The 13134-nt window shown below is 54.9% G+C and overlaps 1 protein-coding gene across 1 annotated transcript in view; it reads left to right on the top strand.

Moving 5' to 3' along the window:
* Positions 1–4036: 4036 nt before the first annotated feature.
* Positions 4037–13134, top strand: part of ENG (endoglin) — a 31886-nt gene continuing 22788 nt past the window's right edge. The window contains exons 1-2 of the mRNA XM_006074478.3: positions 4037–4470; positions 12724–12866. Coding sequence (XP_006074540.1) covers positions 4404–4470; positions 12724–12866 — 210 coding nt within the window. The 5' untranslated portion in view covers positions 4037–4403. The remainder of the gene's footprint in view (positions 4471–12723; positions 12867–13134) is intronic.

The raw sequence follows: 13134 nt of genomic DNA, 5'->3' as shown, positions 1-13134 counted from the left end.
GACAGTCTCAGCCTGTTAAAGTGGCCAGGAGGTGGCACTTGGCACAGGGCAAGCGTGTGAATGGTGGTGGGGTGATTCCGATTGTTTTCCTGAGCTTTGGGTTCCTCCTGGCCAGCAGACTGCCCTCCCACTGCACAGAGGTAACAACTGAGACACAGAACATTTTTTAAATTAATTCTTATTGGAGTACAGTCGCTTTACAATGTTGTGTTAGTTTCCACTGCACAGCAGAGTGCATCAGCTACGCATCTACATATAGCCCCTCTTTTCTGAATTTCCTCCCCATTTAGGTCGCCAGGAGCACCAAGCAGAGTCCCCCGAGTTATACATAGATTCTCCTCAGTTATCACAAGACGTGGAGGCCTTGCCTGAAGCCTGGACACCCTGATTCCCAGGCCAGTGCCGTCTTTCCCCGCACCCACACTCTCCCTTGCCTGTGTGGGTCTGGCCCTGCTGTTTTCAACTGTTCCTGGCTCCAGGCCGGTGCTGGAGACAGCCCGCCGCCTGGTGGGGGGGTCCCTGGGGGCCGCCTGAAATTCCTCTGGTGGCCCGCGGCCAGGGTAGACGTGCTCCATCCGCTCCTGCAGCCCCGGTCTTCCCGGCCAGCGGGGGAGAGGAAGGGGCACCTGCCCGCGGCAGGGGCCCGGCCCGGACGCCTGGCCATTGGCTGCTTGTCTCTTTGGCGTGTGGCTAGGCGGCACCTGAAAACGTCTGTATCAGTCAGGGCCCCAGCAGGAAACAGACGGCACGCTCCAGTGGGACAATTGGAGGAGAGTGGAGTGAAGGGTCTGTTGACACAGGTGTGGGCAGGGTGTAGGAAAGTCACGAGGGACAGTGCCGAAGCCCAGGGCTGGCAGTGGCCATGACCCGTGACTACCCTCAGACTGAAGGGCTGGGTGGAGAGGGCCAGGTCAGGGCTGTGGCCTCCGGAGCAGAGAGGCCACCAATCTGCAGTGACCCTGCGGGGAAGGAGCCAGAAGAATGAATCGTCTGGCTCCTTCCTCTCTGAGCTGTGCAGGGCTGGGGCTGGGGGTGGGTAGCGGGGCCGGAGGAGGCAGATGTGTCCACTGGAATGGGGCGTGCATCTGGGGGGCGAACAGGAGACCACTAACCCAAGGCTGCTCCTCGCCTGCGTTTCACAGTGACTGTGAAACTCCCTGGGGACAGGCAGCCCAGCCCGGGGACTGGCCTCTGCCACTGGGGACAGGAGCAAAGGTCTACCTCTCTGTGTCTCAGTTGCCCTATGCGTCCCCCGGCTCCACTCCTGCCTTACCTTCTGCGGAACTTCATGCTTTTAATCAATGAGTCTTAAGGACCAGAAGATCCTCCTGGGCTCTGTGCTGGGGAAACAGTGGAGCAGAGACATCCAAGTCCCTGCCCTCGAGGGGCTTCTAGTCGAGCAGAGAGACTCACACAGCATGAGACTGGCTGAGGGGTGGGGGCATCAGGGTGCTATGGGAGCTTTAGGGTGAGCCCCCTCTCCAGCCCTGGGTGCCCAATCTTCCTCCCTCCAACGGGCCCCTGGGCTCAGGGCTCCAGGCCCTCCTTAGGTTTTTCTCTCCCTGGAAGTCACCCTCAAGCATGTCCTGGGTCCACCTAGGCCTATCCCACTTTCTAGAGAAACCCAGTGGGTCCTGCTTACCGTGTGAGAGGGGATTAATTAGCAGCATAAGGGTGGATGGGAGGGCGGTGTTTTCTATTTTTTTAAAAAATATTTATTTATTTCACTGCATGGGGTCTTAGTTGCAGCACGTAGGATCCAGCTCCCTGACCATGGATCAAACCCAGGCCCTCTGCATTGGGAACTTGGAGTCGTAGCCACTGGGCCACCAGGAAAGTTCCTGGGAGGGAGGTTTGAGAGGAGCCTCCCGTGGGGTCCCCGTTACGGCCTCAGATGCCCCAACACCCATTCTGGATAACAATCCCCCTCACCTAGGGCCATCTGTCCTCTCCAAGCTCAGATGGGAGCAGACGGGAAGGAGCGAAGCTTGGAGCCAGGCAGCCCTGGGGTCTCCAGCTGGGGTCACTCAAACCTCAGGGAGACTCAGCTTCCTCCTGTGTCTCTGGCGTGACTGAGGGGATCCAGAGCTGACAGAGGAAGGCCTAGGGTGGGGCCTGAGAGAGAGTTCAGCTCTGGGGGGATTGGAGTAACTAACTGTCCCCGGGGCATGGACTCTGGTTGGGGGGTACCTGGGGAACCTCACAGGCACCCAACGTTCCCCCACTGGAGCCACCTTGTGCCTGGTGATGCCCACCTCTCCATCCCCGAGGCTGCAGGAAAAGGCCGAGAAACAGTCACTCTCGGGGGTCTCCCTCTGCTCTGTCACAGCCTTCCTGGCCTTGCTGGACTGGGATGGGTCTCTGGTGACCCGAGACCCGAGCCTGGCCGGGCACGGAAAGCGCAGCCGCAGGGCTGGGCGAGCAAACCTTCCCCCACCTCCACCCAAGGAGCCACACCCGCCCTTCCTGCCCCGGGGGTCAGCTCCTGCAGACACAAACACGCTCCACTCGGCCCCGCTTTGTCCAGAGGCAGCCAGGGCTCCCACCTTCTCCTTCTTCCCTGGGCCTTGGTTTCTCCATCTGTGACCAGGACAAGTGTAAAGAGGAAAGCCCCTGGCTCTGTCCCCACTGTGGGATGGAAATTCGTCCTCTCCAAGCCCATTCTGCCAGCACCCTCTCTCCAGAACCCTCTGTGACTCCCGAGGCCTTCAGGATAAAGTCCTGGCATTCAAGGCCCCCCACTCCCCGGGACTTCCCTAGTTATCTGGCGGTTAAGACTATGCTCTCAATGCAGGAGTCCCGGGTTCGATCCCTGATCAGAGAACTAGATTCTCACATGCTGAAACTAAAAATTTCTCAAGCTGTAACTTGAAGATCCTTGCTGTAACAAAGACTGGAGTTCAGCATACTGCAACTGAGACCCGGTTCTGATGAATTAAAGTAAAAACTGCCCCCCTCCCAGAGCAAGGCCAGAGTCCGCCTCTCTAGGTCTCTTGTCCCCACCACACCCCTGCTTGACCTGTGGCCGTCAGGCCACTTCTTGCCTTTGTGTCTTTGCTCAGGCTGGTGCCCAACCTGACATGCCCTCCTCACCCCCTTTTCTACCCCCTCACCCCAACTCGCCCAGACTTCCACAGGCCAGACCTAAATGTTCTCTCCTCCAGGCAGCTCCAGCTTCCTCCTCTGAGCCTCCTGGGGCTGATCCTAAAGTGCTACCCATGACTAGCACCAAGGCGGACATGTAGTTGGCGCTAACTGTTTGCAAATGAGCAAGGGACAGTTCTGGGACTGTCTCCCAGGCTCAGGGAGTGTGATGGGCAAGCCCTTTCTGAGTGCCGGGCCCAGAGCTCTGTGCTATGGCACCTGGACCCACGGAAATCTCGCAACTGCCTGGCAAGGAAGGCATTGTTGTACCTGTTTTATTTCCAGGGCGACTGTGTGGCAGTGGGCTTGTCCCTGGTCCTCTCTGGGCCCTGAGATCTCAGCCCCAGCTGCTGCACTGTGCCAATTTTGGAGCGTTGCTCCCCTATCCTGGGCCTCAGGCTCCCTGCTTACAAAACAAGGGAACGCCAGCCCAGTGTCACACTTAGGGAAACCAGTGTTGGTGCCCGACAAGACCTGTTCAAACTCCAGCTCCACCATCTTCTTGGGTCAGTGATCTCATCTCATCAAGCCTCTGTCCCCTCATCTACAAAACGGGGACAGCGAGTTCACGGAGCTGAGTTCCCCATGAAGTTCCAGGCCTTGGCCAGGCCTGGCCCCTGATGGTGCCCCTTGGTGGGCTGTTAGGATGGTTCTTTTCATCTGCCCCCCGGGGCTGCCAGATGCACCCCACTAGCCAGCCGTTGGAGAGGGTGGGATGGGAGGGTGGGGTATGTGGGGAAACGAACCTGGAGCCTGGGTCCTCCCACCCCACTGCCTCCCCCACCACACACAGACACCCCCGCCCCAGGGCCCCCCACCCAGCGACAAAGCCCGTGGCACTTCCTCTCCCCGCCTGGCAGGCCGCCTGGCCCGGCCCCTTCTCTAAGGAAGCGCATTTCCTGCCTCCCCGGGCCAGGCTGGATGAGCTGGAGCTCCCCATAGCTGACGGTCAGACCCCAGCCTCCATCTGTATCCACAGGCCAGGACTGCAGTCGCCGCTGCCACTGTCAACAGAAGCCCTGCAGCCTCTCACCGCTTAAGGCTGGCCCAGCAACCCCCTGGCCTGGCCCCACGCTCCCGTGCCCGCTTCTCCTGACCCCTCGGCCGCCACCTCAGAAGGCTGGAGCAGGGACGCCGTCGCTCCAGCTGCCTGCTGCCCTTGGGTCCCCGCGAGAGCCCACGCCGGCCCCCGCACCCGTCCGCAGCCCTGCCCCTGGACACCGGATAAGGCCCCGCACGCAGACCCCCGGAAGGACAGCATGGACCGCGGCGTGCTCTGCCAGGCCGTTGCCCTGCTGCTGGTCGTGTGCAGCCTCGGCCCCACAAGTAGGTGTCCAGGGACCCGGGGAGGGGGTGACTGGGCCCCCAGGGCACAGACCAGGCCCCGAGTGTTCCCGGCCTCCTCCCTCTGTCCCAACTCGCACCCAGTGAAGCTGTCCTGGGGTCGGGGGGGATTCTGGACCGCCTGAGACAGATGTCACAGGGTGACCAAACATCCCGGTTTTTGGCAGGATGAAGAACTTTCCATCCTAAACGACTCGGGCAAACAGGGATGAGTTATTTACCTTAGCTCTGGCCTCCAGCTACGTCCAGTTTCTCCCCAGGAAGCCCAGGTCCTAGAGTGCTGTGCAGCCCCTGGCGAGTCCCCTGCCCTCTCTGGGCCTTAAGTTCCTCATCTGAGGTATGGGTGGGATGGGAGGGTGCACGGTCTCAGAGTCAGAACCTGGGCTCTGGGTTCAGATCTCATGTTGTGTTTCCTCGTGGTGTGATATTGGGGGACTGCCTTCGGGCCGCTGAGCCGAGTAGAGGGTGATAAGAGAAGCCCCCTCGGGGAAAGTCAGTGGCAAGCTGGTTTCTGTTTGTTGTAGTTTTATGATTACATTCCTTCTTCTTCACCTTCCCTGGGGCCTGTGAGCGGCTCCCAGAACCCTTCCGACTGGGTGCTCCCTCCGCTTATACCCAAGAAGTGTGCGGAATGGGGGCATAGCCCAGACTAGGGGTTCAGCCTGGGGGCTTCTCCAGGCGGTCATGGCCTCTGCGACCTTTTGAAATGACCAGACAAGAGTTAGCGAGGAGTCGGGGACCCCGGCCCCTCGTGCCACTCTCCTTGGGCCTCTCTGTGCTCTGCCTCTCATTTATTTGAAGCCCCCAGAAAGCCCTGTGCACACCCCCTCACCTCGGGCACATCCAGGACCTCCTTAAGGGGTAGGGGAGGGGGGTGAGAATGGGAACAGAAGCAATGATGATCACCCCCTCCCTACCGTACCCTGTCGTTATTGTTATTTAGTCACTCAGTCGTATCTGACTCTTTGCGACCACATGGACTATAGCCCGCCAGGCTCTTCTGTCCACGGGATTTCTCCAGGCAAGAATACTGGAGTGGGTTGCCATTTCCCTCTCCAGGGGATCTTCCCTAGTCAGGGATCGAACCCGCGTCTCTTTCTGTCTCTTGCTTTGCAGGCAGGTTCTTTATCACTGAGACATCAGGGAAGCCCCTAACTCCAGCCAAAGCATTTTAAGGTCCCTAATCCTGGGTCTCTAAGCTCTTCCCACTGCCTCACTGACAATACAGGAAACCGAGTCTAAGACATTAAGTGATCCAGCAGGGTTTCGCCCCAGGCCTGTGGCTCCTTTGAGCCACAGGATCACTTGGTCCTGATCAGGGAGTGATATGGCAGCTGCTCTCCATAAGCTCCCAAGTATCTTCCAAGACGGCTGCCTCTATCACCCCATTTTACAGGAGGGGAAGTGGAGGTTCTGACCTGCTGAGCTCACACAGTTCCGACAGAAGCTGTACCCGAACTCCACGATAGGCCCCCGGCCATCTTGCCTTTCTCCAGCCTCCCCCACTTTCTAGTTTGATAACACTCTCTTCCTCTAGGTCATCAGAGAAAGACCCTCACAGCTCTTTAGGGTCGGGTTTTATAGGATGGAAGGCAGTGGTGTGCTGGCAAAGAGTCAACAGTGGGTTGAGAGAGGTGGGTGAGGGCAGGGGGGGTTAATGTTTGTTAATATTCATGGTGTCAATGTTCACACCCAGCTGATTTCAAGCTATCAACTCAGCAGACTTGGAGTTGGGGCGGCTGCGCCATAATAAAGCTTTATCTACTATTTCCACCACCCAGATATGACAGACGTAGATAACCTCAAGAACACAGATAATATAAGCGGAATAAAATAATTAGGGGTTTATGACTTTCAATACAATAGTGTACATTTGATATACATTACACATAAAATATGTGATTTATTTAATTATAAGCTTATAAAATTTAATTTTTAATTATGGCTGTGTTTAAGAGCCAGTTGGAAAAACTCCTGATAACGTATTAATCTGCTCCTGCTGGAAGGTGCTGGCACACCAGCGGTCAAAATAGGATCCAAACAGGTCCCCAGGTGGGTCCAGCCTTCTGGGAACACAACTTGGCAGAATCCTTCAAAACCCTAACTTGTGTAACATCCTTGCCTTCAGAAGTCAGCCCCAAGGCCTTACTTGCCCAACTCAGTAAGGATGTATGGTCCGTAGGTGCCTGTAACAAAAGCCAGGCAGTGTCCACCAGCCTGGGCTCCATGACATGGCTGACTATGTGCTGGAATCTCACATAGCAGTTACCAAGAAAAAGCTATTCCCAGATCTACACTGTTGTGGACATCTGTCTGGGACACGCTGTCAGATGCTCGTACAGTACTGACTCCAGTTCTATAAGAATAAAATAGCAGTAACACACACTCTGAGCTTCCCAAGTGGCTCAGCCAGTAAAAGAAACTGCCAGCCAAATGCAGGAGACACAGCAGACTTGGGTTTGATCCCGGGTTGGGAAGATCCCCTGGAGAAGGAAATGGCAACCCACTCCAGTATTCTTGCCTGGAGAATCCCATGGACAAAGGAGCCTGGAGGGCTACAGTCCAGGGGGTTGCAGAGTCAGACACGATTGAGCACATATGCAATGTACCATATGCACAAAGAAAACCCCAATGTCACTGCTCTTTAGCACCAGGTTCTTCTAGAGGATCTTCACTTTCTGAAACATCCTTTCCTGTCATGTTGGAATTTCTTTTAAGAGCAAATATGTATAGATTTTTTTTAAAGCAATTTAACCATATAGTCACTAGAGTCTGCTCCTCAAAGAAAATAGATAAGAATGGGGGAAAATGACCTCCCAGCTCCTTCTATTAATTTGGGCCTTGTTAGCATGCTGGTGTCGTTCTTACTGGCTATTGTCTAGCATTTTTCAATGCAAGTGGATCAAATTTGGAAATTTTATGTACACTTTTTATGTCCCAGAAGTTTTCTATGTTGTCATGTGGACTCCATGATCATTCCATTGTGGTTCTAGAATATTCTCTCCCTTAAACGTGCCATCTCATCATTTCCCTAATGAATCCTTTGTTGTTGAATACTTAGGTGGTTTCCCCTTGGGGACCAGTTATAAATACCACTTCCAAGCACGTTTTTGGTACATGCATCTTTTCCTGTATTTTGGAGTATTTCACTTGGATAGAGTCCCAGAAGTGGAGGTGCTGGGGTTCGTGGCCCATGCTGGGTGGCTGGAATCAAAGAGTGTTTCCTAAGTGTGGGTAAGGGCTTGCTGAAAGACAGGGTAGAGGTGTGACTTGGCATCCCCTGAGCTGCTGGCCACCTGTGTGAGGGTCTCCCCAGCCCTGACCAATGAGAAGGGGCTAGGGATGCAGGACACAGCCTACAGATATCCATTCCTAGAGTCTGCATTCGGGGCAGCTTCTCATTTGCCAGGAGGAATGGTAGGTTGGAGCAGGAGCTGTGTGAACCAGGAGACAGGGGTTCCCTGGGACAGTGAGGGCAGGACCATTAATTAAGGTTCTCACTTTGGCCAGATAGTTGGTAACACTAAGCCCCAGAGGGAGAGAAAGAATCTATCTCAATTTCTCATGGGCACCATTAGGTCAGTGCTGGACCCTTGGAGGACAAGCCTGGTCTATTTATTTGCTCAAGGGCCTAATGAGGAATCAGGGTGAGCAGGAGGGGCCACCTCTTCTGTGTCTCTAGTGCATCAGGCAGCCCTTTGTCTCTATACCCAGATTACGGATGAGGAAATCAAGGCTCAGGACTAGTGACAGATCCAAGCTGTCTACTGAACTCAGCTTCTTTTTCTTGTACCATAGGTGGCCTGGGTGGCTGTGGGAGGCTTGGAATACTGATCGTCCTGGTTCTGGAGCCCCTTCTTCTAGCTCCAACCTCAGCTTTGGGGCATCAGCTCTGGAGGCTAAAGAGGACCCTCATCCAGGGCTAAACTGACTTTAATACCCGGGACAAAGGTGGAGATGAAGGCCAGATCACTGCTCTAGGCCTGTTATGTGTACTATCAGACTTAACCTGCACAAAAGCCCGATGAAGCAGGCTCTCCTATTAGCCCCATTTCACAGCTGAGAAGACTGGGGCGCTGGCAGGTGAAGGAATTTGCCTGAGTAACACAGCTCAGAAATGAGTAACAGGGGCTTGAGCCTGGGACCTAACCGTACACCATAGTGCCTTGGGGAAGACAGTGAGGCTCTCTGTTGCCAAATCATCTCACCCCACACATTAGGTTTCTTTCCTGCACCTATAGTGGGTCTCTCACCTAGAGCACAGCTGGATGGGTTCTGATGAGATTTTCCCAACAGGGCTTTGAAGGATGAATAGGAGTTGAAAAGAAGTGTTCAGGGAGAGGGCACAGAAAGGGCAAGGAACAAGGTATGTTTGATGGAAACGTTCACGTTCCCCCTGATGGACATAAATAACTGACAGAGGTTGCCAGTTCCTGAGCAGGAATCCTGCTTAGCACCATGCATGTGTCAATTTACCAATGTTTCCACCAACTCATTGAGGAAGGTATTTTGACTACGACCACTCCATTTTACAAATAATAGCACTGAGGCATGGAAAGGAAGCTGGAAAGAAGCAGAATCAGGATCTGAAACTTCAACATCTCTTGATCCCTGCACTTTATTTTTAAATTTTTTTTTAGTTGCAGCAGGTAGGATCTTTAATTGTGGCATGGGAACTCTTAATTGCAGCAGGTGAGATCTAGTTCCCTGACCAGGGATCAAACCTGGGCCCCCTGCACTGGGGGCTCAGAGTCTTAGCTGCTGGACTACCAGGGAAGTCCTGGATCCTGGTACTTTTGAACTCCACTCCAGGTTGTGGAGGGTGGCCTTAAGCCAGAGACATCAGCAGCCCAGGACAGACTGGGGAAAGGAGTGCTGAGGTCTTGCTGGTGGCCAGGCCCGGGGAGCAGTGGTTGGGCTGGATGCAGGGAAATCTTTGAGGCCATGGTTGGATCCTGAAAGGAGCAAAGGGTGACTGGGTGACTGAAGAAGAGGAAAAGCAGAAAAGACCTCTGTCAAAGAGGACCTGCCCTGGTTTCATAGAATGATCACGGCCTCTGTGTCCAGAACACTTACTGCATACCAGGATCTGTACGCGGGTTACCTCATGCAGCTAACACAGCCTGTGCAGTGGGTGCTGGGTGCTAGAGCTGGATGGTCTGGGTTCCAGTATGAACCCTGCTGCTTAACAGCTGGGTGCCCTCAGGCAAATTCTTGCTGTGGTTGTTCAGCTGCTCAGTCATGTCCAACTCTTTGCAACCCCAAGGACTGCAGCACGCCACGCTTCCTTGTCCTTTACTATCTCCTGGAGTTTGCTCAAATTCACGTTCATTGAGTTGGTGATGCCATCCAACCATCTTGTCCTCTGTCAGCCTCTTCTCCTGTTTGCCCTCAATCTTTCCAGCATCAGAATCTTTTCCAAATTCTTGCCTCTCCCTACTCTTTGGTCTCCCCCTGTGTCAAATGGTCATAATAACAGTCCCCATCTTGTAGGATTGCTGCACGCATCAAATAAATGAACTCACGCACAGCCTCTAAATAGTCCCTGATGCCCAGGAAACATGATGGCAGCTGTCTTGCAAAGGGGGAAGCTGAGGCTCAGAGAAGTTAGGCTCTTGCTCATGGTGACCAGCTGTCTAAGAGGCAGAGCTGGGATTTTGCTCATATTGTCCAGCTCCAGAGCTGGTTTTGCTGACCGTTACCCTCTCGGCCTCCCTAGGTGCTTGGGGTGGCCATTTGGAAAGCCCTGAGGTGGAGGTGCACTCATGGGTGGGGCAGGAGAGGGAGCAGACAGGGCTGGAGCAGTGACTCCCCAGTGCTGGGTCTCTCACTCACCCGGTCACCCGGGCCCCCAGCGGCGCCTCCTCCAACCCAGGTCCCAGGAGTTTCCCTTGGTGCCAGGGGATTGTTTTCAGCTTTGTCTGGGCCCGCCTCCGGCTCCGGGAGACAGGCCCCGGGCGTCACACTCCCTCCTGTCTCCCCATTCTCGTCTGCGGGGTGGGGGCGGCCAGGACTCGAAAAGGCCCCAAAATAAATGGACCTCTTATCTGATCTCCCAGCCTGGCCTGTTATCTGATCATTACATAATGGCCAGGCCTGTGGCCTCTCCCGCTGACGGCATGGAGGAGGTGGCCCCAGGCGGCCCCAGTGATCTGGGAGGAACTGGGGTTCCTGGAAGTCTGGGGAGGGGGCAGGGAAAGTCTGAAGGAAGAAGGAAGGCGCTGGGCTAATCTGCAGACCAGACCCCAGACTGTGAGGGGAGAGGTAGGTCCGAGCCCGGCCCGGTCAGCTGTGTGTGTTGTGTGACTCTGGACATCCTGCATCTCTGGACTGCAGTCTCCCATCTCTACAGGAGGACTAAGCAACAGCCAAGAAGCCTGTGCTCACTGACAGGGTCAGGGGGAAGGTGGGGAGCACTGAGGGGCTTGGTGGTCCCCAAGTAGCGGGGACAGCAGCAAAAGGTACCAGCCCTTGAGTCTAGTTGAGCCTGAAACACCAGTGACCTCCCTCTCTGAGGCCCCGCACCTGCAAGCTGTCCTGTCCCACCACTTCACCACCCACCTGGGACCAACTGTTCTTCTCCAATGGCCAAAGTCAATCAAAGAATTAAAATCAGAAGAACGACCTCTGCGGTCCAGCAGTTAAGACTCTGTGCTTCCACCGTAGGAAGTGCAGGTTTGATCCCTGATTGGGGAGCTAAGACCCTACAGGCTGTGCGGTGGGGCCAAAAAGTAAAAACAGCAACAAACACCCATACGCCTTGTCTCACGGAGTCCTCTCAGTCACCTCTATGGTTTTGTGGATTCTATTCTTAGTGTCCTTTTACCAGTGAGGACACCGAAGCCCAAAGTGAAGTAGTTCACCAAAGCCACATAGGCTAGTAAGCGTTGGGCCTCCTCAGACACAAACCCAGGTCAGCCTGGTTCCAGGGACCCTGGCTTTCAAATGCCCTATTCCACAGGCACTCTGGGGTCCCTGGCACACAGGACAGGGCCAGGGCGAGGACTTCTAAGCCAAACGTTCTTGTCCTGAACTTATCCTTCCCAAGTGGCTGCTGGCGGGTGGTGTGTGTGGAGGTGTGGGGCGGCCATCTTGTGTCCTTCTCTGACCTCTGGGGGTCCTGAGCCAACCAGTGGAAAGTTGGGCAAGGAGACCGGGTTAAGCCAAAGCCAGACCAATAGCCCGGGATTCGGAAGAAGCCTCCCTCCCCCCATCCTCTGGGCTGGCGTCGGCTGGACGTGCGGCCAGGCCCTCCGCGCCCATCTTTGATCTCCAAGAAAACAGGAAGTGAGCGCGACAAGATGGAGACACAAACTTCCAAACAGTCTCCCCTTCTCTGTCCTCCTTCCCTCCTCCGGAGCGCCCCCCTTCCCCGGCACATTCCTTCAGACGAGGTGTAGGGGCCTCATTTCCTCTTCCTCCTCTGCTGGGTAGGGGTGAAATTCCATTCCCTTCCCTCAGGACCTGCGTTTCCGGGCAGCAGGCTCTGCGGCCTACTCCGGCCCTGCCCTCTGAACCTGGGCTGGCTCTCTCCACCGGGGCCAGGAGACTCTCAAGCCTCCTTGAGGCTCACAAGGGGAAGTTTTGCCTCCTGATCCTTTGGAGCGAACCAGCCCAGAGGCTTGGGTGCGTGTACATGTGGGCCCTGCCACACCGTTAGCGTTGCCGGACGTAGCACATGAAAATATAGGATGCCCAGTCAAATTTTAATTTCAGATAAACACTGAAAAATTTTTAGTCTAAGTATACCCCATGCAATGTTTGGGATATGCTTATACTTTAAATACGTATTTATTTATTCAAATTTGGACGTCCTGCATTTTATCTGTTGACCCTATACTTACTAGCACTGGGACCTCAGGTAAGAAATTTTTCATTTCTGAGGCTCAGTTTCTTCATCTGTGGAATGAAGATAATGATATCTACCTTGGGTTGGGAAGATCCCCTGGAGGAGGAAATGACACCCCTCTCCAGTATTCTTGCCTGGAAAATTCCACGGGCAGAGGAGCCGGGCAGGCTACACGGGGTCGCAATGAGTCAGACACGACTGAGTGACCAAGCACGCACATGCACACACACACACACACACCCCTTGGAAAGTAGCTGCGAAGATGTAATAAAGACCTTAAACAGTGCCAAGCATCCAGTAGGCATTCAGAAAGTGGGACCACTTGTCACCACCTTGTTCTTCACTGGTTCTTAACTTGTCCCTCTCCCCCCTGTGATCTCCCACAGGTCTTGCAGAAACAGTCTACTGTGACCTACAGCCTGTGGACTCCGAGGTGACATACGTAACGAGCCAGGTTTCTGAGGGTTGTGTGGCTCAGATCCCCGATGCCACCCTAGAAGTCCACGTCCTCTTCTTGACATTCCTAGGGGTGAGTGCCCCATGGCAGGGTCGGGTGGGGACCCAGAGGATGGTCCAGGGCCAATGAGTTGAGGACTCAGTCCCTGGGGTAGTGGGCTGAGTCCTCACCAGGGATTCTGCCAGGATAGTGACATGGGCATCTCACAGGGCTTGTCAGCAGAGGCATTTCTGGGGGTAATCTTCTTCTTGTGGCCCCTGAAACCGTTAGGTTGCCCTGCACTTGTGCAGTGATAAGACGGTGCCCAGACCACCAATATCGGGGGGAGTGGCCTGCTCCC

The sequence above is a fragment of the Bubalus bubalis genome, chromosome 12, assembly GCF_019923935.1.
Source record: "Bubalus bubalis isolate 160015118507 breed Murrah chromosome 12, NDDB_SH_1, whole genome shotgun sequence".
In the NCBI taxonomy this organism is placed as follows: domain Eukaryota; kingdom Metazoa; phylum Chordata; class Mammalia; order Artiodactyla; family Bovidae; genus Bubalus; species Bubalus bubalis.
The sequence above is the reverse complement of the archived record's forward strand: the minus strand, read 5'-3'. Positions and strand labels throughout refer to the sequence as shown.